At 33.6% G+C, this 24,519-nt stretch overlaps 2 protein-coding genes across 7 annotated transcripts in view; one reads left to right on the forward strand and one right to left on the reverse strand.

Moving 5' to 3' along the window:
- Positions 1-16,828, reverse strand: part of Tpst (tyrosylprotein sulfotransferase) — a 90,466-nt gene extending 73,638 nt beyond the window's left edge. Inside the window, 1 exon segment of the mRNA XM_029316085.2 lies at positions 16,514-16,828. The gene's annotated coding sequence lies outside the window, so the exon portion shown is untranslated.
- Positions 16,829-18,040: 1,212 nt separating this feature from the next.
- LOC114941183 (gephyrin-like) lies at positions 18,041-23,465 on the forward strand. 6 transcript variants are annotated; one of them, XM_085482512.1, is made up of 20 exons: positions 18,041-18,191; positions 18,741-18,901; positions 18,987-19,192; positions 19,264-19,480; positions 19,544-19,579; positions 19,652-19,696; positions 19,859-19,966; positions 20,210-20,299; positions 20,385-20,450; positions 20,537-20,626; positions 20,697-20,756; positions 20,830-20,934; positions 21,071-21,175; positions 21,418-21,696; positions 21,766-21,832; positions 21,918-22,026; positions 22,111-22,389; positions 22,541-22,674; positions 22,828-23,015; positions 23,085-23,465. In XM_085482512.1, exons 1-20 carry the CDS (start codon positions 18,167-18,169, stop codon positions 23,313-23,315), a joined length of 2,601 nt encoding a protein of 866 aa, XP_085338638.1. In that variant the 5' UTR covers positions 18,041-18,166; the 3' UTR covers positions 23,316-23,465. The 6 variants fall into 6 exon arrangements, with proteins under 6 accessions (XP_085338638.1, XP_085338639.1, XP_085338640.1 ...); XM_085482513.1 differs by having other exon boundaries at positions 21,418-21,684; XM_085482514.1 differs by lacking the exon at positions 20,537-20,626.
- The last annotated feature ends 1,054 nt before the right edge of the window (positions 23,466-24,519 follow it).

The following is a 24,519-nucleotide window of genomic DNA, read 5'->3' on the forward strand; positions in this document are numbered from 1 at the left end:
TTTATTCGAAAGACGAGCAAATTAATTTTTTTTACTGATTCCAAGGGGGTGTACCTATATCATTTATATATTTCACCTATACTTTATAAATTAAAAAATTTGATTTTTTTCAATAGATTCCTTTCTAAATGTCTATTCATTTCATTAAAATCTATTCCGTCACACAATCAATATTATTTCTTCTTTTACCACACGGAGAGAATTTTCTCTGAGAATTTACCTTGTAAATCATGGTAATCGTGGAACAATATGGTATTGGAAAAATTTTTACAAGAGGTTCTCTGATTAAAAATATTTGCTACAATAAGATATAAAATATGCTTAGTGTATTTTTATTGTGATAAATATTAATCGGAGAAAATTCTTATAAAATTCTTCCAATATTTATATATTGTCCTACAATTACCATGTAATTTTCCAAAATAAATTCTAGAAAAAAATTCCCCGTGTGTACAAATATAAATGGAAATACAAATTTAGAGAGATGAAGTATCGATAGACACATATTATTTCTCTTCGCGAGAAATGATTCACGGGACAGAGACGTTGTCGCTCGATTATTATTACGCGGATTATTTCCGGCGGTATATGGATAAAATCACAGCGGACGTAAACCGTGCGCGTTGTTGACAGATGAATTTAGCATAGAATCCGGAAGGGGGCTCCTGTCGCGCGTTGCATACGTCGGCGTCGCGTTCATTCGGGCTCGTTAACCATCGTTAGCAGGGGCCGTTCGTTCCCTTGTCGGCGAAAAGCCGGCACGCGGCGCGCCGCAAAAACCGCGAAACGCGCGCGACAAAACTGTCCCGGACCGAAAACCGCAGCCTTTACCGGGCGTCAGCAGCCTCTCATCCCCCTTCCCTCCACCTGGCCACCCTCCCCCCCCCCACCACCCCGTGGTCGGGTATTTCGTAACGGCTCGTAATAGTAATTACGTTTAACGCTCGTAGATTACTCGAGAAAACCGCGCGCGTATACTTGCCCTCTCGCAGGTAGAAGACAAAAAGGGCCCCTCCTTCTCTGTCGTAACGAGGGTAATTTAAAAGAGAAGAAGACTTATTAAAACGCGCCGTAATAATAATTATACGGGATGTCGTAACGTTAAATCATTATCCCGGGTTCGATTCCCGATTCAGCGACTTTCGGATCTATATTTTTCTCTCGCATTTATTTATTTACTTATTTCCGTAGGGGGGTTGAAGGATTATTGAAATTAAATCTCAAACATGAGATTATTTCATATTTTAAAAATCTTGGCCGTGACCAAGTAAAATTTAATTCTAACAAAAAAATTTAGTTTCGTCGGGATAGCGCACTGTCTTCCGCGATTGGCTCTTATTGCCTGTCTCACACTTTAAATTTATATTTATAATACAGAGCCTTGTTAAACTCTTAAATTAAATCATTAATTAATAATTCTGCAAAAATACCCCCCGAATGAAATTTGGTGAAAATGTCAGGCTTCCAAGAGCTTTTTACGCGACTGACAATCAGAGATCCGAAGGCGAGGGCTGAAGGTTAACGCGACACTCTCATTTGGAAGAGAGTTATCTCGAGCAACAATAAGCACTCTCTTGGAATAGCGCGGCTTTCGCCGCCGACACGACACGACACGCTGAAGTTGGAGGGCGGTGCCCCAAGTGCGGGTGTCGTCTCGTTTGCAGCCGCGGAGGCTCGCAATCATTGTACCGCAAATTGCCCCGCAAACGTCACGGGACGTCTCTGTAATCTCGTCGGGACACGGTCGTGTACGCGTGTCTGTCACGTCGCGGAGGGAGGAGCAGGATCGTAAAGTACGCGAACACGTAGTATACAGGTAGGCAGAGATTTAGGAGAGAATGAGAGAGAAATCGCCCGCCTACTGCGGTTTATTTGATAGCCTACCGTATAGTGGTTAAATGATAACGACAAGAGAGAACCTCGCTAAATTTAACATCCTTAGCGGAAGTTTGTCCGCTTGCGTCTCTATAATTTTCAATGTTAAATATCTTCATGCAGAAACATGTCGCTCTCGAGGAAACTCTACTTTAAGTTAAACAACCTAGCGATGTTAATAATATCTCAGTTTACATATGTTTAACTTGAAAAAACTTTTATATTTCAGAGTATGTTTAAAAAACGAATAACGAAAGCGCGTGCGTAGCGCGCGCCGTTTCTTAAAATTTTATATTAACTTTTAATATATATAATTTAAAACTTGCCAAAAATAACATTTTAATGTTAGTTAATTGAAAAAAAGAGAAGTAACTGCAGTAATTCCCTCCCAGAAAATTAAAAAAAAATTTTAGTGCTCCGCATTTTTAAACATTTAAAAAATATAATTATAAAATTTTTCAATTAATACTATGTACCTACATAATAGAAATTTGATGAATTAAAATTATAAATATATAATAATATAAATTTAAGAATACCTACAAATTATGTGCATAATAAAAATTTAGCAAATCAAAATTTAAAACACAATGAAAATTCAAGAATAAATTATGTATACGATAAAATTATGTACATAATAGAAATTCAGTGAATTAAAATTAAATACATAAAAAAAAGTACGGCAAATTAAAATTATGTGCATAATAGAAATTCAGCAAATTAAAATTATGCACATAATAGTAATTCGGTGAATTATTATAAAAAATGTTTTTGTTACACCAGATTAAGGGTAATTCTAACATTTATAATATTTTTGCAATATTTCTCTTTTATAAGTAAATAAATATTAATACTACACAGTTGAAAAACTTGTGGTTTCTTTTTTTTGTTAAAAACGCTCTGTGAAATTTTTGTGTTAAATAATTAACACATTCATGTATTCATTGAACTCAAATGTCAAATTATTAAAACAACTGAAAAAAATGTAAAAAAAACACAATGTGCATCTATTTTTAATTTTACACAATAAATATGTTTCGTATTATTAGTATCAAGATTTATCTGTTAAAATTTACAAACACAAAAATGTTGATTTTAATTTATAATGTAAGTGTGAATGATAAAATATAAAATTAACATTTCTTTAGTTAACTTTTACATTACAACTATGCTAATTTTGCACAAAATTTATTTTAAGTGTACTTCAAGTTCGCATTTATTTTATGTTAAAATATTAACCCAGAATTTGTGTCATCATTTAACTTTAACATATCCGTATTATATTAAATTAACACACAAATTTCTGTGGGTTTGGAAATGTGAGATATTTGTTAAAAATTCAACAGAAATATGAGCTCTATCGGAGTGCCTTAATATATAACACGATTCATTCGTACTATTTAGGAAGTTTTGTGGAGAAATTCTCGGCAAGTGTAGTTCGCCAACTATAATCAGGTATACTGTTTCTCGAGTATTTAGAGAACAGTCCCAGAGCGCTATGTAAAGGTCGCCACGACATAACACCCTGGAGGGTTAATATCAGCGAGGGTGGTTCATTATAGCCCTATATACTCGACGGAAAATCAGCAGGGTTAGAGGGACAGGATGACGTCTCTCCCTTTCCTTTGTCTAATATTTGCTAGACGCCGCGCGGAATATCCGCGGTCGCCGAGACCCCGGAAACGATCTGGCGACGATCCAACGGGACCCGACCCTTCCTTAGGATGCGGTTCGCCCGACGTCATTATCGTTCCGGACCGCGACGACGACTTATCCGGAAATTCATATGATCCACACTCGATGGGACGCGACTGAGCGAGGAGGAGGATTCTCGGCGAGAACTTCTTTTGATCCGTGAAATTTGCCCGAGATATTCTATCTCCGAATCGCGGACTTTTTGAAGAAATTCTCGGTCCGGATTCGAGAAAAATGCTTGGAATCGATGCCTTCCCGACTGTCGGGTCGTAACGTACAAAACGACGACGAAGCCCGAAAGTCTTAGTTTTATGGAACGCTCTTATAAAACAAACGTCTTCCAATAATCAGATATTATGTGTCACGTCAAAAACGACGTGACTCGTTTATACAAGTATATACGTCCTAGTTTTCGCAAAACGTTTGTCATTTGTTTTCAGTCATGATAAATGGATGGAGAGATGTGTCACTTGTATATTTAAATTACTGATAAAAAGATAGAAAATTCACGTATCATTATTTGAAATTAAATAAAATAGTTGCTTGTACTCAATTATTTGTATCGTTAAAATTTCATGAAAAAATGACAGAATTAAATACAGATTTCGATCTAAATATCGCAAATGTGGATTTCGATATAAATATCATTGTCCATTCTTTAGAAGCAGCAATTTCGTGAAGTCACGCGAGAAAAATATTTGACGAAAAATATTACCGATAAGTCATATATGGAGGAAGAACTTTACAGAGATTGTGCACAACAGAGAATTACAATACTTTGTATTCGTGGCTTCGCGATAGAAATGGAACCAGGCAGATCTGGGACACGGAACATACATAGTTCTGTCGATCGAAACACAATAAAGAGACTTCGCTCCAACAATCTCTCCGGTCTCGCGTGATCGAACGCGAGAAACAAATAAGCGGGAGAACGCGATGGATGAATATTGGGAACAGAGGCAGGTTAACGATCCAATACACATTACATCACGCGGATTCGTATTCGAGTTTAAGGTCAAAGACTTTATTCGCGTCTCTCTCTCTCTCTCTATCGCGCTTTCTCTCTCGATCGGTCGACATAATGAGTGCTGTAGAACGTGCCAAGAGCGGTACCACACCTAACAGCATAATCGCAAGAGCATTATCTGAGAAACGAGATTTGCCGTAATCTCGATATCCATCTCGCAGCGCGGTGTAATTCGGAATTTTCTCTCCCTCTGGACGGAATGCGGCGCTATAGACGGATCCTCCGAATAGAATCCAATTATCTCGCTTTTTGTCCACGGTCGGCCTGTGTAGCCCGGCAAATGGTGCCAATTTTCGTGCCGCAAAAACAGAAATCCAATCGGATCTCAAACTAGCGCGAAATGCTAACTAAACTGTTAATTGAGTAGAATTAGAAAGTCGCGTGTTTTTTCTTTTTTTTTTTTTATTTGTTTGTTTTATCGCGAGTCACCCATTATTCTGGAAGCTGGAGCCACATTACAGGCATTTGTAACACATCGCGTCCGATAAATGTGTCGCTCGCGAAATCCTGTGTGACATTTTTCTGAGAGAAATCGCGTTTTGCTGGACGCGACAATCTCTTTTTTTTCACCCGGAAATTGAATTATTATAGTCGTAAAATGTTTCCTCGTAATTAGCGGACTCTACTTCCAATTATGCAGATGCACTTTTATGAGAAATACTTTCCATATTGAGAAAAATTCGCGGATTAAATATTTCCTAAACTTTCGTCTCTCCGAAAATCCTTTTCAAAAGTTCGCGTAACTCCACAAGCTTTTCCTCGTCGTTTCATTTTTTTCTCATACATCTCTAGTATTTCTCGTTCATTCGATGATTACTTTTTTTTTTGGACCACTGCTCCGTGAAATATCTCGAAATCTCGTCTCTCGTGACCGAGATTGAATGCATCACGTCTCACGAATAGCTGCTTTTACGAATTATCTCGCGCGCATGCTAATCTTCAAACGGGACAATATATGGAGCCATTATTTTAGCCCCGATGTAAGGTTGTGGCACGAGTAAATATATCTTAAAACAAAGGAGCATAAACACGCGACATGCGCATACACGAAAGAGCGAGTCTCTCACGCGGGTTTACAGCTTGGCGTGCGCAATCGCCAAAATCTATGACCCCACAACTGTGCACAAGTCACCAAAAGTTACGATGAAATTTTAATCAGGTCAAGCGAATTTGCACGCAAAATACTTCGCTGTCGCGGGTATAAAATACCTGCGTGTCCGTTTAAAATTTAATATACTTTTATCTTGGATTACTCTTACTTAATAACACGCTAACATCTCCTATTCAGATTAACCGTCTGATTAAAAATATTTTTTTAGATGAGAAAACAAATTACAAATATATTTATTATTATTATTATTTTCATTTAAATTGTACGATAAATTTAATATTTTCAAATTTAATTAGTCACTTTTCTGTGACTTATAAAAGTAATTTACTTCCAAGAGATAATGTTCGTACATCTGTATCGGACGTTAAAATTTCAAGAGGCATTAATTTGTCATACTCTACGTGCCTCTGTTTGTGCATCCTATAACATGCTGCAGTAAAATATTTACTGAAATATTTAAGGACCCTCGAAATATTTGTAACTCTGCGTATATATATATATATATATATTTTTTTTAGTAACAGCTATGCAACTTAGTATATTCTTTTCCGTCCAAATATAGCAGAAGTGAAATACTTTCGTGTCGTGGAATTCAAAAATATTTCGCAACGCTGGTAAAAATTTCGCGAGACGTAAGCTAATTCAAACATTTATTTATTCTCTCCGCGTGTCTCCGAAGACAAGGAGAGTAAATCAGTTTTTCGCACGACGACGTGGTACGTGTAAAGCGGCGTTGAATACTTATGTAAACCGGATATGAATAAATGCCTCGATATTTGCGAAAGATACGGAAACAACAAAGACTTTACTCTGTTTTCTGTCATTTGACTAGTGATTTTAATTAACAAACAAAAAAAGAATTAGTTAATAATTTTTTATTTATGCGTGATATATATATATATATATATATATATATATATATATATATAATACACTTCCCATAATATGTAGCCTCTCGTGCGCGTTTCTCATTTCCTCCGTTCACTTCAAGTGCCTATATTAAGAGCGACTCGCTTTTCTCCGGCAGCTCTCATTGATGTTTTCATTTCATTACCATCGCAATGGTAACGAACGAGCGCGATACTTCTTCCGTCTTATCTATAATCCGACACTCCGCGATGCAAGACTGAGAAACGAAGCGAACCCCGTCTGTCCCCCGTCTCGTCGTATCTCGCGTTTGCATAACATTAACGTTTAAGAGACTCGCTTCGGCGAATATACGATGCCGTCTATCTTGCTCGCGCGCGACGCGCAAGAAAGAAAATTCCGCATCTGCCTCTCATATTGCGTCTACGTTAACCTTCTGCATGGCATTTTCTACGACATCACCGGGTAAAAATGCTGAAAGTGCTTGGAAAACGATCCTCCGATCGTCTATCGAGTGTATCAGGTGAAATAAGTAAGCAAGCAAGTGCACATTTTTTTATACATATATACATATGCGTTCACTGCATTCACGAACTTATTATCCGTAAATTTATATAATGAATGTGCGAAATTTGACGAAAAGTGTAAACGGAATAAGATTTTAAATTTAGAGGTTTTTCTTAGAAAAAAAATTCGCGATTTTATATAAGTTTTTCCGCTAGAATTCAATGAAATTCCTTTTCCACTTGCAATCAGCTGCCGAGAGAATGTATATCCTTTCGATCTAACGACGTAATTATGTAAAGTAAACCATTGCGAACAGGATTTGCACTTTTCACACATCATTGCTTTCATTTTAATTGTTTTCTTTTCATCTAGAGAGAAAGAAAGAGAGAGATGCGAGACTGATTATTTTTACTTTTATATATGAGAAAAGTTGTAAAAAAATTCGGAAATAAATATTTTACCGATATATTCTCGTTTTACTAAAAAAAATCTTTCCCTTTATTTAAAAAAAAAATAAGTGTATAGCCGTAACTTTATAAATTAAAACCAAATATTTATAAATATATATATGAGTAAAAAAAATATTGAAAAGAGTAAAAAAATATTCTTATATGCGGAATTCCGCGCGTTTATTATTGCGGAACAAGGAAATATACTTTACGAATGAATTTTTCAAGTGAAAATTTCGCCGCACAAAATAACGTCGTCGTCATCGTAAGTAATGCACAAATGTCATTATATTCGTGTGACCATGAACACTTTCGAACGGAAATTAGTGGAGTGGAAACTACGTCAGTGGAAACTGGTTTCGATGCGCGATTCGCGGCACGCGCGTCTTGTACACGTAATTGAATTAAGTAACGCGAATGCAGTTACGCGTTATTGCATTTCGAGTCTGCCTCGCTGCTTCGACTACATCCCTAATGCGCCCTTTAAGAGTCGACACGTATCTACCTAGCTAGATTAACAATCGCGATCGTGTCAGTTGAACATTAAATTATGTGTCAAAGGCGAAAAAGAAATTAGCGCAAAATTATCGGTTTTGACATTTTTGCATCGTCGTAGGATGCGGAAAATTTATATAGATTATGTAATAAAGTAAGCTCTTCGTGAATTTATTCCAAACGACCCACAAGTTTCGAAATACAATTATGCAAATAAATCATTTAAAAAATAAATGCAATATTCAACAAAATTATAATAACGTTAAAACGTAACGCTTTAAATATGATGAATCTTGTATTGTGATAGAAAATAGTAACACTTTTATAAATAAATTATATTCTTCAAATTAAGAAACTATTTAAAAGGTGACATATATAGAGTCTTTACCAAATATTTAAAAAAGTAGAATCAAGATTTTAATTGAATTTAGAGCAAAGTTTTTCTTAGCAAAACTTTAATAGATCATTTTTTTTCTCTCATAAGTTTTTAATTCAACATAAAAATCTTGAGATAATTAAAATTTGAATAAAAATTCAAAGTTTAAGATAAAGTTTACATAAATTTATAGTTTATGATGTAAATATAAATAAATATATATGTTATTATTAATACATCTTATTAATATTTATCCCTTAAAATCAATTAGCAAAATGTTCATTTCTAATTATTAATAATTTTAAATTTATCGACTTCTTTGCGTTTTTAGTCATTTCAACTCGCAGACCGAGACATTTCTTTGAAAAATTCTTGCGAAATTGTATGCATTTTTAAGTCAAATAAAAGAAAATTAAGAATAAATTCACAGTCAAGAGAGACGAGTTTTAATTGTAAACATGTATATGAAAGTACAGAGTTGAAAGTAAATAAGAGACTTTGATATTTTGCGGATTTCTCGACTTACGTCTCTTTACGTCTTTCAAGCGCAGAATTATATAGAGCGTGGGCAAGAGAGAGATTTTTCACGGTACATCGAGACGACACGAGTTCAAAAATAAATATGTCACGATTTTTCTCACGCTGAATATTTCGCGACCCTCTCGGCATGGAAGAGCGGTACATTTAACGCATTATACGATCTATTAAATAGAGACCCGTCGTACATCGCGTTCATCAGTCGGTTGACGATTCATTAACAAGCTTAACGACTGTTAACTAGCATATGTTCCCAAGAATTTCAGTGTAGAAAATGGGACAAAACCAGCTCTTGTCGCAAATTATCGCACTTCGCATCGTCCTGTCCAAGCGTATGTCCATAAACGTCGGCTTTTTCATTTCAATTTCGACTGCGCGGAAAAATTAATTTCGACAAATTAATTAAATTTGACGGAATGAATAAAAAGGCAAATTACGACGGATTTAATCGCTTCGTCAAAATTAATTTAGCGCTCACCGCTTGTATCGTTAATTCATCATTTATAACGATGTTCCGAGTTTATATGCGGGAACGATATTCATTGTCGAAAACTAACGCGGTTTTTCCCTGGCACAAAAGTGTCGAAACCCGATTACCCCGAAAGATTAATCTATTTTCACATCTCCCGTAACTCTATTCTAGAACGAGCGCGAAACTGAGCGAAGCGTTTTTACGCGTCATTTATACTTTCCTATAAATAATTTTTTCTGTTATTTAATTAATATTGAATGTGTCTAAAACGCGAATTCAATTTTGCTAGCATATTCCGTACAATCGCACTGATGAGAAAAATAAAACGCATAATAAATATATATATAAATATATGACGAATCAATTATCATGAGACGGCCACGTATCGCGAAGGATTATGAATTTATTCGCACGAGTACGAGAGTGAAAAATCGCGAGTGGGAAAATGAATCTAACGGCATATCTGTCAAATCGCGCTAATATCCTGGCCGTATTTCGGAGCATCGGTTTCGCATAACGAAATACATATATATAGTTACTAAGGACGCTGCATTCTATCTTACTTAGGCGAGTGTTACGCTGAAGCTTGAAAGTTCGCGGAATCCTCTTTCCGAATCAACCCTCCTGCCAGCATCCCCTTCCGGTAACGCCACCCTCTCGACCTCGCTATACTGACGCGACGCAGAGGTCATTTACCTCATAAATTACGAGATACCGAGATTGCGCCCCCGTGATTTACGTCATGTGCGTAAGGCAGGCAGCGCGAGTTTAACTATCGGAAACAGAACTAGCGTGAATGATCGTTGGCGAATATACGGCGCGGCGCACACACACAGGATTCGGCGGTTTACAAAGCTCGTTGCAGCTCGTTGCAGCTTGTGCGGTTTCGCCGATCTCTTCCCTGGCGAGCGCGCTTCACATCGCTGCGTTTTAACGGTCATTTAATCGACCTTTAATCGAGAGAGATTAATCTATGCGGAAACTGCGCTCGCATATTTACGCCGATCACGATAATATATAAGTCTGTTCGATTTGACTGCACTGGCTATGCTAGTTCAGAGGTTGTCTTTTTTGTACAATATTGGAAAGGAAGAGATAACTTCTGAAGTGTAGCCAGTGTATAGCCAAACGAAGAGACTAATATCTCATCATGCTTCTCGCGCAATTTTTCGAGCAAAGATCTTTGGACGAATTTCAAAGGTGCTTTCAAGAAATACATTTGTTTTAAGAATTTTTCGCGTTTCATTATTTATTTAATATCTCTAATTCTTTTTTTTTTGCAAATTCTGTACACAGTAGGAAAATTTGTGTTTTCTTATTAAAAACAGTCCCTGTTAAAATTTTTATGTTAAATATTTAACACATTCATGTGTTAATTTCCATATTGCTGTTATGTTAATTGAACTTAAGTGTTAAATTATTAAAACAATTGAAAAAAGATGTAAAAATAACAATGTGTATCTAGCTTTAATTTTACATAATAAATATGTTCTGTTCTGTGACACGATTTAGGTTAAAATTTACAGAAAAAATGTTGAATTTTTATTTTATAAGTGGGGATGAATTTTCAGTTAATTTTTACCAAATTTATTTTAAATTACTTAAAGTTTCCATTTAACATATCCACATAATGTTAAATTAACACGAACATTTCTGTGGAACGTTTAGGACGTGATATAAAATTGAACAGAAATTTTTCAACTGCATATACGGATATATAATCGATAACAGGAAGGTATCACTATCCGTCCGGAGTTTACGTCCAAATAATGAGCCGCCCCATTGTGCCGTTCTGATAACCGGAAGCTCATCAGCTCTCGCCGTTATGTTCCTTTCACGAGCAAAGATCTAGACAGGCGGATATATATGTATATATCGTTAACGCGAAATAACGCGGAATACCGCTATCCGGCGTTCCGGCGTTCGATCAGTTCTGATGCATCGAGTACAAAAGACGTACGTCCTCGTCGTCGTCATCCGCAACAAGTTATTCTCGACAACAGAGACCCTCGGATTCTCCTCGAGGGGAGACTGAAAGCGTCAGGCTGCCGCTCGAGGGTGCATGTATCGAATACGGGATCGTATCACGGACATAGAAGCGACCACGTCGACGCGACGCGACGCCTTGATTTATGGGTAGCTAACGCCGTGGTCCTCCCCCGTGTTCAAACATCGGGAACAAGGACACTGTTGGATTTTCACGTATATACGCGTTAACGATTCAAAATGGCGAGAGATTACTCGGGTATTAACTTTGTGTGCGCGTATGTGTGATCCGGATATTACCTTACAACATTCGCAACTATTATTCAAACGACCAAGAACACTATCAAGGATCCATCGAGCTAATTACGCAACAAATATCTTTCGCTAAAAGCAGTATGCGCGTGGAAAAAATTGAATCGGAAATTATTTAACGTTTGCTTAAAAATTCGCTTTATACATGTAATAGCTATATAATTCGCGATATATAAAATTCTATTAATATTTTGCGTCATGCATATTACATCTTTTAATCCTGATATGTATTTCATGATGCATTTGTTCTCTTTAAATACTTTTCATATTTTATATTATAAGTGCGCATAGAAAATGATAATTAATATAAATCTAATTCTATGTATCTCGAACTTTATGGCAAAGATTATATATCGTCCAAAACGAGCTGTACATATTGAGGCACAAAGTTGGCCTATATTCCTAGTAGAGTACATACATCACTTTGGAATAATAATTACTCTTGCAGCGATAGAATAACATATATCCCGCTCCATTACAACTCAATTTGCAGATAACAGATTCGTCATGTTACGACAAGAGCAAATTACTCGAGATACGTAAATGCATTTTCTTTCAAATATTACGCTTTATATACGTACATCTCCCGCGCGATTAAATTATCACAGGCAATAACGCATTATTACGCTCTTCGCTGTTAAATTATTATCATCGCGCTCGTATATTAGCAGTTTGACATTATCGAATTAAACGGCTCTATACTTTAAAGCGGTTATTGCACAGGACTAAATTACCCGTCGTCGTGCATGTATTTCAACAAGACTTTTTAAACGGTTATACATATGGTTATACATGCATGTATGTACGGTATATGTGTACCGTATAAATGCATATACATAGTTTATCAGCGGTTTATAAGACCGCAACGAAGTAGAGCGCCGGTGCAGAGAATAAGAAATAATTTCCGCGGTCGCGATAAGCTCCTCTTAGATGCAATACGCGTACGACAAGCGTTAAAGTAGTTAATTATTCTTATCGCGGAATATACGAATGAAAGGCAGTTATAAAGCTTCGCGCCACGTCGTACAAATCATTAGGAACAATCGATAATGTCTTTTTTCCCGAGCCAACTTTATAGACGAGCCAGTAATATTCGAGACACAACTTTATTTACAGTGCAAACTTTCAGTAGAATCAGAATTCATATATCGTATAAATTCGCGGTACGTAATGAATAAATTTTTATTTCCAATTCTATGGTGAATTACCGTCTGAAATTCAACGTTTAAAAAAAACGCGCCGCGGAATGTTGATAAATCCTCTATCTCTCTCTCTCTCTCTATCTTAGTTACGTGTATCTTGCGTTTCCCGGAAATTAAATGAAAATCATAAAGCCGACATTTTATGTATGCAACTCAACATCGATCGAGCGAGTGATATCATAATGAAACGTTGAATGATTATGTCGCCGGAAACTGTGATAACAAAAAAAAAGATACAGCTTGTTTTGTATAAAACTCCGGATATTCCCATAAAGAGCAACGAGTACAGCGACTACAGATTAGCCATAATCACATAGGATATTTAATAGCGCTTCTTTTAATACCAGCGAGCGATGAAGAAGTAAACGATAATTTCCGGTAAAGCTTGCGGAAAACGACTCGGCGGTTTTCCGTTTGGATTATTTCGCTCTTCTATCCCTCTACCCCTTAAAGCTCTCTCTCTCACTCTTGGTGCTCGCACTATTGTTTTTGCTCGCTAGCCCGTATAACGTTTATGATATTGACTTACCGTGGCACTGCGCCGTTAGCGGTATGCGCCGTGTATTTATTTTCCGTGCCGTTTCCAAGCTTCACCGCGTCTTTCATACGGTACCGTGTTAGCTGAGAGAAGCTCGGTTAATTTCGCGGCACCTTCAGAATAATTTGCGGCACTTTTCCTCGAAAGATATAAATGAGCTTTGTTTCGCGAGATAAAGAGAGATATGTATATATATATGTACGTACCTTTAATTCAGAATCTTGCGCGAGCGGCTCTCAAATTAAATTTCCTATCTTTTTATTTTACAATAGCGTCCGATAAGGTAAATTAATCAGACAAATTAGTATGACATGTGTATAGTCGATTAATGAGTGTAATTATGAGAGATTATTTTGCAATCTCGAGTGGGCTTTAACTCGAATTACTTTCAGCTACAATCGTTGAGATCTTGTAATAATATGTAATTTGAATTAAAAGCAATCAATACATATCGGTTTAATTATATATGTATATATCGTTTTCAATTTAATAATAAACTTTGTATTATATGTCTAAAAAAATAAAAATTCAAAATCTCGGAAGTTATACATGCTTCTGTAATCAAGTGATGCTTGTGTCTGTATGTTTTTTTAATTTAAGATTAATTATGTAATGAGTAATAAATATTGTAAATTATCGATTATACATATATTATTAGTCGCTAAAACAAAACTTAAAACTCGTAGCGTCTCAAATTAATTAATCATTAAATATATTTATTGACGATACATCAACAGGAATTAACAAACCAAACGTATGCAAATATTTTATTTGTAATGCAATCAATTAGCACGGCATTGCATAATAGTGCGTCAAAATATATATGTCTACAAATGTCTGTATATGTATCTGAAATGCCTGAAACATCTGTATAAAATTAGTCACGAAATATTGATGTAATTTCACGAAATAGCTTTATTCGAAATCTCACCGAATTAGTCATAAAATAGATAGAATTTCTCCCCTACTAATATTAATTAAATTTCACATAAAGTATCCAAGAATTCCGTTCATTTATAATTTCAATATTGCAGAATTTTTAATAAATTTACAGTGCATTTTTCCAGTGAGAAATAGAAATATTTACTGTACACACACTCTCAATCTTGTAACATGTACAATATTATAAATTATTTAAATTAAATGTAGTTGCAATTATTAAATGAAATGTTGGAAACAACCTTTAAAGAAGAATAAAGTTTATTCAAATGAATATAATAATATTTGTGCTTCTATTTGTTTTCCATCGTTTATATTATAAAATATTTTTTTTTTTTCAGGTCACTTGCACATTTTAATTAAAAAGCAAAATTCATTCTGGTTAAAAAGAAATTTTATCAATATTAAATGAATAAACCTATTAAAACTCAGATAATTTTAGTTTCTATGATTCTTCGCTTGTAATTGTAATTTTTTCGATACTTTTGGTTCTCTCACGTAAAATCTAAAATACTAGATAAAAATCTAAAAATCAACAGAACGACATCGCGAATGTGCTGTGACAAAATAGACAGACTCCCAGAACTGGTCATGAGCAAACATTATTCTAGGTAAAATTTAAAATCAACTTTTAGTAAAATAGTTAAGTTACACTGACAAAAGGACTTTTTTTATTACAAAATAAGATTCGGAGATGAAAATAAGTACTGGAGTTATTAATCTCTCATTGTTTAATTTCAAACAGATTTGAATAGGATATTAATATCGAATTTAGATTTGAATAAGATATCGTAGATTGATATTTGAAAAATTATTTTAAATAACATTTTTTTGAAAAAGTTATTTTAAATAAAGTTGAATTAGAATTTGATACATGTATGATATTTTCGTTATTTTCATGAAAAAAGTATTTTACCGCGAAATTTATTTACTTATTTATATATGTTAAGAAATAAATGGACGCAGAGTTATGCAATGTGGACCAACTACCAAGTTTTTATTTCGAGATTTTATTGCAAATTGTACCTGATACATTCACGCACAATTTGTAATAAAAATCTTGAAATAAAAAAACTAATGGTTGGCTGGATAACTGCATCCAAATGTTTTTAATCAGTTTTGTATAAATAATATTATCAATTAATTTTATACTAATCAAGCCGTTGCATTTAAATATCATAAATAAATATACAAGTGTTTTACTCGCTTCATATAAAATAATCTTGTGGTTAACCGTTACTGATAAGTCATGTTTTACGTGTTACATTCCCAAGATATACATCAGAATTTAAGACCTATTCACGTCGACTTTCAACATTACAAATACAGCTCAATCAAAGGAAAAACATATATATATATATATATATATATATATATATATATATATATATATATTCGATTTAAAATACGTATTTACAAATACATATATTAGCGTATATAAAATATATATACGTATTAATCCATTTCCGTTCGAAATGGATTCATTCGCAGTTTCGGTTGTTGATTAATGAGTTTTCGCTAATGTGGAATTTGTTTACGATTCGGCCAACATACGTTTCCGGGAAATTGCGCGTCGCGCGAATCGTCCTTCGCGCAAGGACACGACGCCATCTGACGCTGGCTCTGAATTTTGAGTCCTTCCCTCCGTTTGAAAAAAAAGCGAACGTCGCGTGACGTAACCCGACGATTTTCTCGTCTCCAGGCTAACGAGCTCCGATAATTTTCTCCGAAACGAGACTAACGACGCGCGGATCTTACGCAAGAAGCTCCGCGAGAAATGTATGTCGCCGTTCAATAGACGAATTCCGCGTTTCTATTCACGGCATGGTCATCGACGCATCAGGTGTCAGTCACCCCGAGCCGTGAGAACGTCGTGTGTGCGCGTGTCTGCCGCACGCATGTACACACGCACCATCTTCATCTCGCACACGCAACGCGACACGAAAAAAACTGTCGACAACGAATTCGTGCGTCGCGATCACTATAAATAGGACGCGTCTATTACGCGGATCATGGAGCGAAACTTATCGGGCAAAGTTTGACAATCATTTACTTGATATATACTTGGCAGAATAATCGCAGGAAATATCTTTGGTTAGAAGTGAAAACAATGATCGGTACTCACTCGATGTTGACCGTGGCACTTCGAGCCGTGTGACCCGTCGTCGACGTCGTCTTCGTCTGTCTCGCCTTTCACCGTTTCGCAATCGACGAAGAAGACGCGCGTTTTCCGGGAGCCCTTGTCCTCCACGCCGTGGCTTCTCGATGTCTTCAGATCACTCGCGACGCGACGACATGAGCGCAACGAACCGGTCGTGAGACGCACGAGTGTACGCGGAACACGCACGAACACGCGAGCACTGCGAAACCCGGTCCGGAAGGAACTGCTCCGAACGCTCCCATCGGTCAGCTGCGACTGACTGACTGTCTCGCCGGCGGGAGAAAGGGAGGGGATAGCGCGGCGCCGGCGCCGTGAGGTGGTTCCTAGTTCGCGCCTTCCACTGACAGATGGCGCTGCGCGCGCTGATTCTCCTTTGAAATTTTTCTCAATAAAAAAATTCTCGATCGTAAGACTCTAAAAGGCGATATAATTTCGATCGAAATTCCGGTTTAATTCGATCGCGTGAAACATAATATAATAATTTCCCAATGATTTTTGGTACTTATTTTGAATAAAGTTGCAACTCGAACGAGACGAGTGGTTCCTTCTTACCGCGATATAACCGCGATGATTCGCGAATATTACTAATCACACCGATCGATTCTTTGATACTTACAATGTGGTTACATCGCGATTATATCTACATCACCAACGTATTCCGAAATAAACGCGCACAAAGCACTTGTAAACAAACGCGAAGAGCATCGAGTTGCTCTCATAACTTCGGATGCGTTAATGCACTGCGATTCGTTCCCGAGATTCCTTGTATTTTAGGAAATCAAACATGGCAGTCGTGACGTAATTTGAGCGCTATTTTTGATTAAACGCATGATAACGCGAGAGCAAAAATTACAATAAATATAATAGAACAACTTCTCGCGATAATTGAGATAGTATTAATAAAACAAATCCAACAATAAACAAGAAGATGTTTCAGACAAAAGACTGAAAAAAGTAAAAAGATTGGGGGAGAAAAAGGGAGAGACGCTTCGTGCAAGCTCGCTTTTCTTTTCTTTTTTGCGCGCGCGGTAATACAACACTTTTCAAAATAGTTTCTCACCCGCAATAGCATAATTAGTCTAAACTTTTTACCATTCTTACTTGTAATTTAAACACGAACGCGCGCATTACTCGTGCAATTTAACATATACTATCGAGATAATAAACGAACTAATTAACTAATTAAATATTTTATTGATGATAATTAGTGTTGAAAATTATATTTTATGATATTCGTATTCTATTTATATTGTCGCATTTCGTAAAAACTAGTGCTCGAATAATTTACATTAGTATAACATGTATAATACATATATTTGATTTGGTTCGTAATAAATTTGGTATTTAAAAATCGATTTATTATGCTTTAACGGAATCGCTAAAGTTGAAATAAGATTTGCACGATTATTTTTGTGGTGTATTGGAAACGTTTTGAAAAAAATGTAAACAATTCCTTATCGAAACAGTTCTGTTAACTGTTCTCACAGCTAAGCAAAGTCAACTCATTGCCAGTCGACGAGTTTGGTGATTGAGATCAAACATATAACCGAAATATCAAAAAATCCTACGACAAATATATTAACAAGCTTTAGAACTGCACTGTTAAAAAAAGCCACAATGATAAAATCTACAATTTTAACGGGTATGTATATTGTAACAAACATATTCTTTATGTAAATATATATTAAGTGCGTGTAGAGAAATATACGTTAATGTATATATACAGGTATATACAGCTCATTTTAAAAGATACAACATTACAATAAAATCTTTTAATTATTTATATATCCTGCGTTTAATAAATGCGAATATTAAATGCAGCTATGCATATCTTGCTTCATATGTTTGATCGTTATTATGATTTTTATTATGATCGCTATTATGTAGCATAAAAATAATTTTGTCTATGTATTTTATACATATTCTTTTCTAATGTGTTAGAATTACTTAATTACTTACTTTTACAGTTAATGTAAATATTTGAATTAAATTATAATTTAAGAAATACATTTAATTTATATAGACTCTCTCTCTCTCTCTCTCTCTCTCTCTCTCTCTCTCTCTCTCTCTCTCTTTGGCTGTGTTTATTATATATTTTATAAATTTGTAATTTAATTATAAATATATAGCAAAATACGTAAGTATACACATATACAATATATATATAAAATTTTATTACAATTATGTACAGTATATACCGATAATTCACATACATTATATGAAGATATAGACGAAGTACTAGTTCATGGCATAATCACATTGGACTCTATTGATTATGTCAAATTTGTACTAAAACAGATAAGTAATAAACCCGAAATTGAAATTATAAAACATGATGTGCATGCTATAATGGTAACTATAGATATTTTAAACTTTTTTTAAATATTTTGTTATAGTGTTTCAATTTATTATAATTTATTTTGTTTATACAATATAGGAAAAAATATGTTCTTTGTGCGATGAGAATGATGTTAATTTTAAGTTAATTTTTATTATTGGTCACAATTTACCTTACTTGTCTTGTAAATCTTTTGAGAATAATATTGCTAAAATGATTGACAAAATTGTTGATACACAAAATGTTACAAAATATGCGCCAATTATAAAAAAAATTAAAGCGCAACTAGAGAATAAACATCGTCGGTAAAATTTTATTTCTATTATATTTTATATATTTGTATGTTTTTTATTACAACAATAAAATATGTTCTCAGAGTTATATGTGGAATACGAAAGAATACGCTAATCGTTAATTTATTTGACTTACGCGAAGAAAGTTTAACATGCCACAATATAATTGTAAAAACATTACAACAGCAAATAAATTTAAAGATAGAATTGAAGAATAGATGTGAAACAAAGCTTAAAAGGCAACAAAATGTTGCAAAATTAACCAACACATTAATTTCAAAAATTATTCCTACAAATCAAGTAAGATACTTTATTATAATATTAATATAATAAATTTGTTCATGCAATTAAATCTTTTTACAGACAGGTGAGAATGAAATAAAGAAGATGAAAGATAAGGTAAAAAAATATTTTTTATATTGATAGTAAAAGATTTTACATGAGATTAAACATACAATTATTTCTTTATAGGAAATCAATATGACAAAAGACACGGGTTCTTCTATTTTGTTAAATGTAAAGTATCTTTTGCATCAAAAATAATGAAATAATGATAGAAAAAAAGAAAAGGAGAGAAAGATAGATAGATACATACATATATAGATAAACAGATAGATAGATAGATAGACAGAGAAAAATTGTATAAGATCATATGTATATAATTAAATTTTTTTACAGAGTTTAAGTGATTTATTAAGTAAGATGATTAATGACTTATTTACACACACGCACAAATGCTTTAACCTTAAAGAATCTTCTTCTTCACCTGATGAACCTACGAAAAAGGTAAAATATTTTTTAAATTAGATGCAATATGAAATAATGATGGAGAGAGAAAAATAATTTTATGAGATTGTGTATACACAATTAAATTATTTGCAAACAGACGTGAGTAAAGCGAAACACTGTAAAAACTTGTCTTTTTTTTGATGAATTTATAGAGAAGGTATTTTCTACTAGCATCAACAAATGTAAAAGGAAAAAAGATTTTATGAAAATTTAATTATATACAATTGAATTTTTTTACAGACGATTAACAAGCGTGAACAGTCGTACTTATTACAATTAATCGAAAAATACTTAGAAGAATTATATCCTTTGTTTAATAATCTAAGGAAGGTAAAATATTTTCTATATTAGGAATAATGAATAAGAGAAAAGAAAAAAAAAATTTAATTATATATTAAATTAAATTTCTTTATAGATAGATGTCGCGAATGAAAATACTATGCAAGAATTCTCTTCTCTGCTTAAACCAATAAAGACGTTGGTAGGTTTTTTTACATATTAGAAATAATAAAAGATTTTATGAAATTGTATATATATAATTACATCTTTTTATCTTTTTTTTTAAAGAACGTGAATGAAAGTGCTTTAAGTACACTAGCTACTCTAGCAACTACTATCAAGGCATCTTCTTCTTCGCCTGATGCAATAACAAAAGAAGTAGATTATTTTTTACATTAAAAACAATTTAAAAAATATGAAATTATATATGTAATTAATTTCTTTACAGTCAAATATTTCAAATCAAGCCGCTATTGATGACGAGGAAGCTTTGTGTCACAGGGAAGATGTAGGCTATTTTCTATATTAAAAATAATAAGATAAATTTTATGAAATTACATATCCTATTAATCTCTTTACAGTCAAATACCTCAAATCAAACTGATGACAAGAAATCTTCTTCGTTAAACAAGGAATCTTCTGATGGTGGAGGTGATAACAAGGAATCTTTTTCGTCTAAAAACGATGTAAGTTATTTTCTTTGTTAAAGCATGACATCTTCATCTTTGTATGAATCCAGCACGGAAGATGTAGGCTATTTTCTATATTAAAAACAATAAGATAAATTTTATGAAATTACATATCCTATTAATCTCTTTACAGTCAAATACCTCAAATCAAACTGATGACAAGGAACCTTCTTCGTTAAACAAGGAATCTTCTGATGGTGGAGTTGATAACAAGGAATCTTCTTCGTCTAAAAACGATGTAAGTTATTTTCTTTGTTAAAGCAATAAGGCAGATTTCATGAAATTATATATGCAATTAATCTCTTTACAGTTAAATGTCGCAAATCAAGTTATTATTAACAAAAAACCTTCCTTTTCTTCGTCTAAAATCACGAACAAGATAGGCTATTTATTATATTAGAAATGATAAAAAAATATTTATGAAATTGTATATATACAATTGAATTGTATTGTAATATACAATTAATTTTTTTTTCACAGACACAAGTGATAGATATTGTTCCCAATACTAAATTTTCCATGATTTCTCTACACGAGGCATTTTCTATAATGAAGAAAGCAATTGATTTCAATATAAGCGAAAGACTATATGACATAATAAATATAAATGACGCTTATGGCAGAATAGTGTGCCAATCCATACATTCCGATTGTAATGTGCCAGCATTTAGAGTTTCCACTAAACATGGATTCGCAGTATTGGCAAGTGACGGTGTAGGCATAAGGACAGTATTGGATAAGACTACAGTAAGTTGTACAGTAAGTACGATATTAAATGCTCATGTATCAACAACAAGCTAGGATTGTAAGACAAAAGATTTTTTGCAGAATACTCCAGTATCTCTCCAACCTGGGACATGTGTGTGGGTGAAAAGCGGAGAGCGTATTCCCGAAGGTAAACAATTATTTATAAAAGTGTAAATTAATCACTTCTCTCTTTGCGGTAAAAAATTAATTATTATTTCTCTATCCGATTGCAGAAGCGACAGCGGTTGTGCCAGTCAAGGATGCGCAACAAATAATAAAAAATAAGGATAAGAATAAATTAATAATGATAAAGATTAAGCCGGAATACGAACAAAATATTAAGTACGAGAAGTTCGATATTTTTTTGATATACAATTTTTTCCACTGGAGCAGTTATATTTGTAATAATTTATATATTTTTTAAAGGAACATTGGTAGCGATATACAAATAGATGAACCGATTATACATTCATTTACGCGTATCGGTTCAGCCGAATTAGGACTTTTGACAGCTGTAGGTTATAAAGAAGTTATGGTTTCAACACGTGTAATCGTAGGTATATTGTCAATTGGAGATTTATTGGAAGAACCTGGCAATTCTTTAACAGATGGATACGTCTACGATAGCAACAGAATAAGCATAATCGGGCTACTAAAAGATAAAGGTTTCGATTCGTTATTAGATTGCGGAATTGTGGCTGATAAGTGAGTATATCAATATTTTTTATATACATGTAATTCTTTTTATATACATGTAATTCTTGACACTCTATTATATTTTATTTAATATGCAAACGATTAATATTTTTATAATTACTGTAATAATCGAAATATTTAATGGTTGATATTTTTGTAGTACGCTACTTATAATTATGAAAATCAAAGAAGTTTTAGAGAAAGTGGACGTACTTGTAACAATAGGTTGTGCGAGCAATAATGATCGATTGAAGAGAATTTTTACGGTTTACTTCAATGCCAATATACATTTTGGTATTTTTTTTCTCTGATTAAATATATACGTTGTAATACAATAAATCTAATAGAACATAAAAATGTGTCTTTTCAAGAACTATGACAAACAATGGCAAATGCAATTTTATTATCTTCGAATTTGAGAACATCCTGTATATACATTTTTTTCAGGACACATAAATATAAAACCGGGGAAGTCGACAACGTTCGGGACGTTCAAGTGGAAGAACGTAACCAAGTATTTCTTATGCCTGTCGAAAAATCCAGTGACCACTCTCATTACTGCGCATCTATATCTTATACCTCTTTTGAACGGATTGCACCGCAACTGGAAGACTCCGGAACAAATACCAGTTAAGGTAAGATTCGCATTTTCGTGTACGTTATGTAAAATAAAAATAAATATGTAATATTAAATCATATTGTAGATACACACGCGATATGTCTTGCACGAGCGTCCTAGAGTCATATGGACGACTTTAAAGTGGAATGAAAAGGACAATTTTGCGACCGCTTTCAGCAAGGAAAATCTCGAGATAAATAGGCCACATAACAATCAACCTTCTAATGCACTCATAGTATTACCGCAGAAAGAAATAGATTTCAAGGTGATGCCTCGGTCGTTTGTGAACGCGTTTGCATTAAATATTTCCAGTTAGTAGGCATTTATAATTAATTCTTCTAATATTATCAGCATGATATTATTACATTTTATGATATAACAATTGTGTACATTATTACATACACATACTCGATTACACATATATTATGTGCATTTGTACAATTTGAATAAAGCAATTTTCATTCAATTTTCAATTTTCTTTTTAAACAATGCGGTAATAAAGAAGATAAAGTTTATAGATATATATCTCATAATTGGCGGAAAGGATTGAATACGTCGCGTTATTTTATGCGAAACTCGAAATTATTTTCTCCTTAGGGACGAGAAAGTCGCTGAAAGATTTCGAACTTTTCAAACTTCTCCGTTTCACGACTTATTGTTAGCTTGGTAATTCAACTTCAAACTAAAATTCTATTAAAGTCAAGACATTTCAAATTGAGGAAACAAATAACAATCCGTTATTTGTTACAATTCTCTGAAATTACGTTTGCGAGAAGATCATTAGAATTTAAATGATTTATACTTTAAAAATTGTTAATACTTTTTAACATACTTATTTCAAGAGAAATATATACGTTGTTTTTATATATGTATATTTTTGTCAACTTTATGAGTACATGTCACGTAACGTATAATGATTAAAACATTAAAAAATAAAAAAGTGCTTTTAAGAAAAACATAGCAATAACCTTTATCATTATTAAGCTAAGTTGATGCAAATTATCACTATCTTATTAATTGCAGTCTTGATCATCTGAACTCAATCATAATTACATACGTCAATTTGAAACGCACATTTCTCGCGTCTGATAACCTTTTTTTAATAGTAGGATAGTTTTTAATAATAAAATAGGATTAAATAAATAAAATAAAATTTATTGAAAAAGAAGAATATAAGATATTATAATAATATTTTATGTTTGAAGAGAAATAGAAAAAAATAGAAGATAAGCAATTAATGTCAGAAGAGAGTTTGTGCACATTTTTAATTTATATTCGAGTCTGTGTGTGCAGTAGTATTTTTACTTCTTCATAAAACTCGTTCGTCATATTTATCTTCTTCATTTTTGTCTCTTCTTTTTTATTTGAGAGCGAATGTAAATAAAAATTCGTTTTAAGGCAGAGAATGCAAAAAAGAGCGTAAACATAGTGAAACAAACAAGCATTTCGAAATTAAATGGTCGAGATAGTCGAATCGAAATACATATCGATATATCGATCGTGACGTCATGCGCGATCAT

The sequence above is a fragment of the Nylanderia fulva genome, unplaced genomic scaffold (genome assembly GCF_048542155.1).
Source record: "Nylanderia fulva isolate GAGA-0341 unplaced genomic scaffold, ASM4854215v1 Scaffold21, whole genome shotgun sequence".
Taxonomy (NCBI): domain Eukaryota; kingdom Metazoa; phylum Arthropoda; class Insecta; order Hymenoptera; family Formicidae; genus Nylanderia; species Nylanderia fulva.

Coding starts and splice junctions, on each gene's coding strand:
- LOC114941183 (XM_085482512.1), top strand. CDS start 18,167: ATGATAAAATCTACAATTTTAACGG. Junction 18,902..18,986: donor ATGATGTGCATGCTATAATG/GTAACTATAGAT, acceptor TATACAATATAG/GAAAAAATATGTTCTTTGTG. Junction 19,967..20,209: donor CTGATGAACCTACGAAAAAG/GTAAAATATTTT, acceptor ATTTTTTTACAG/ACGATTAACAAGCGTGAACA.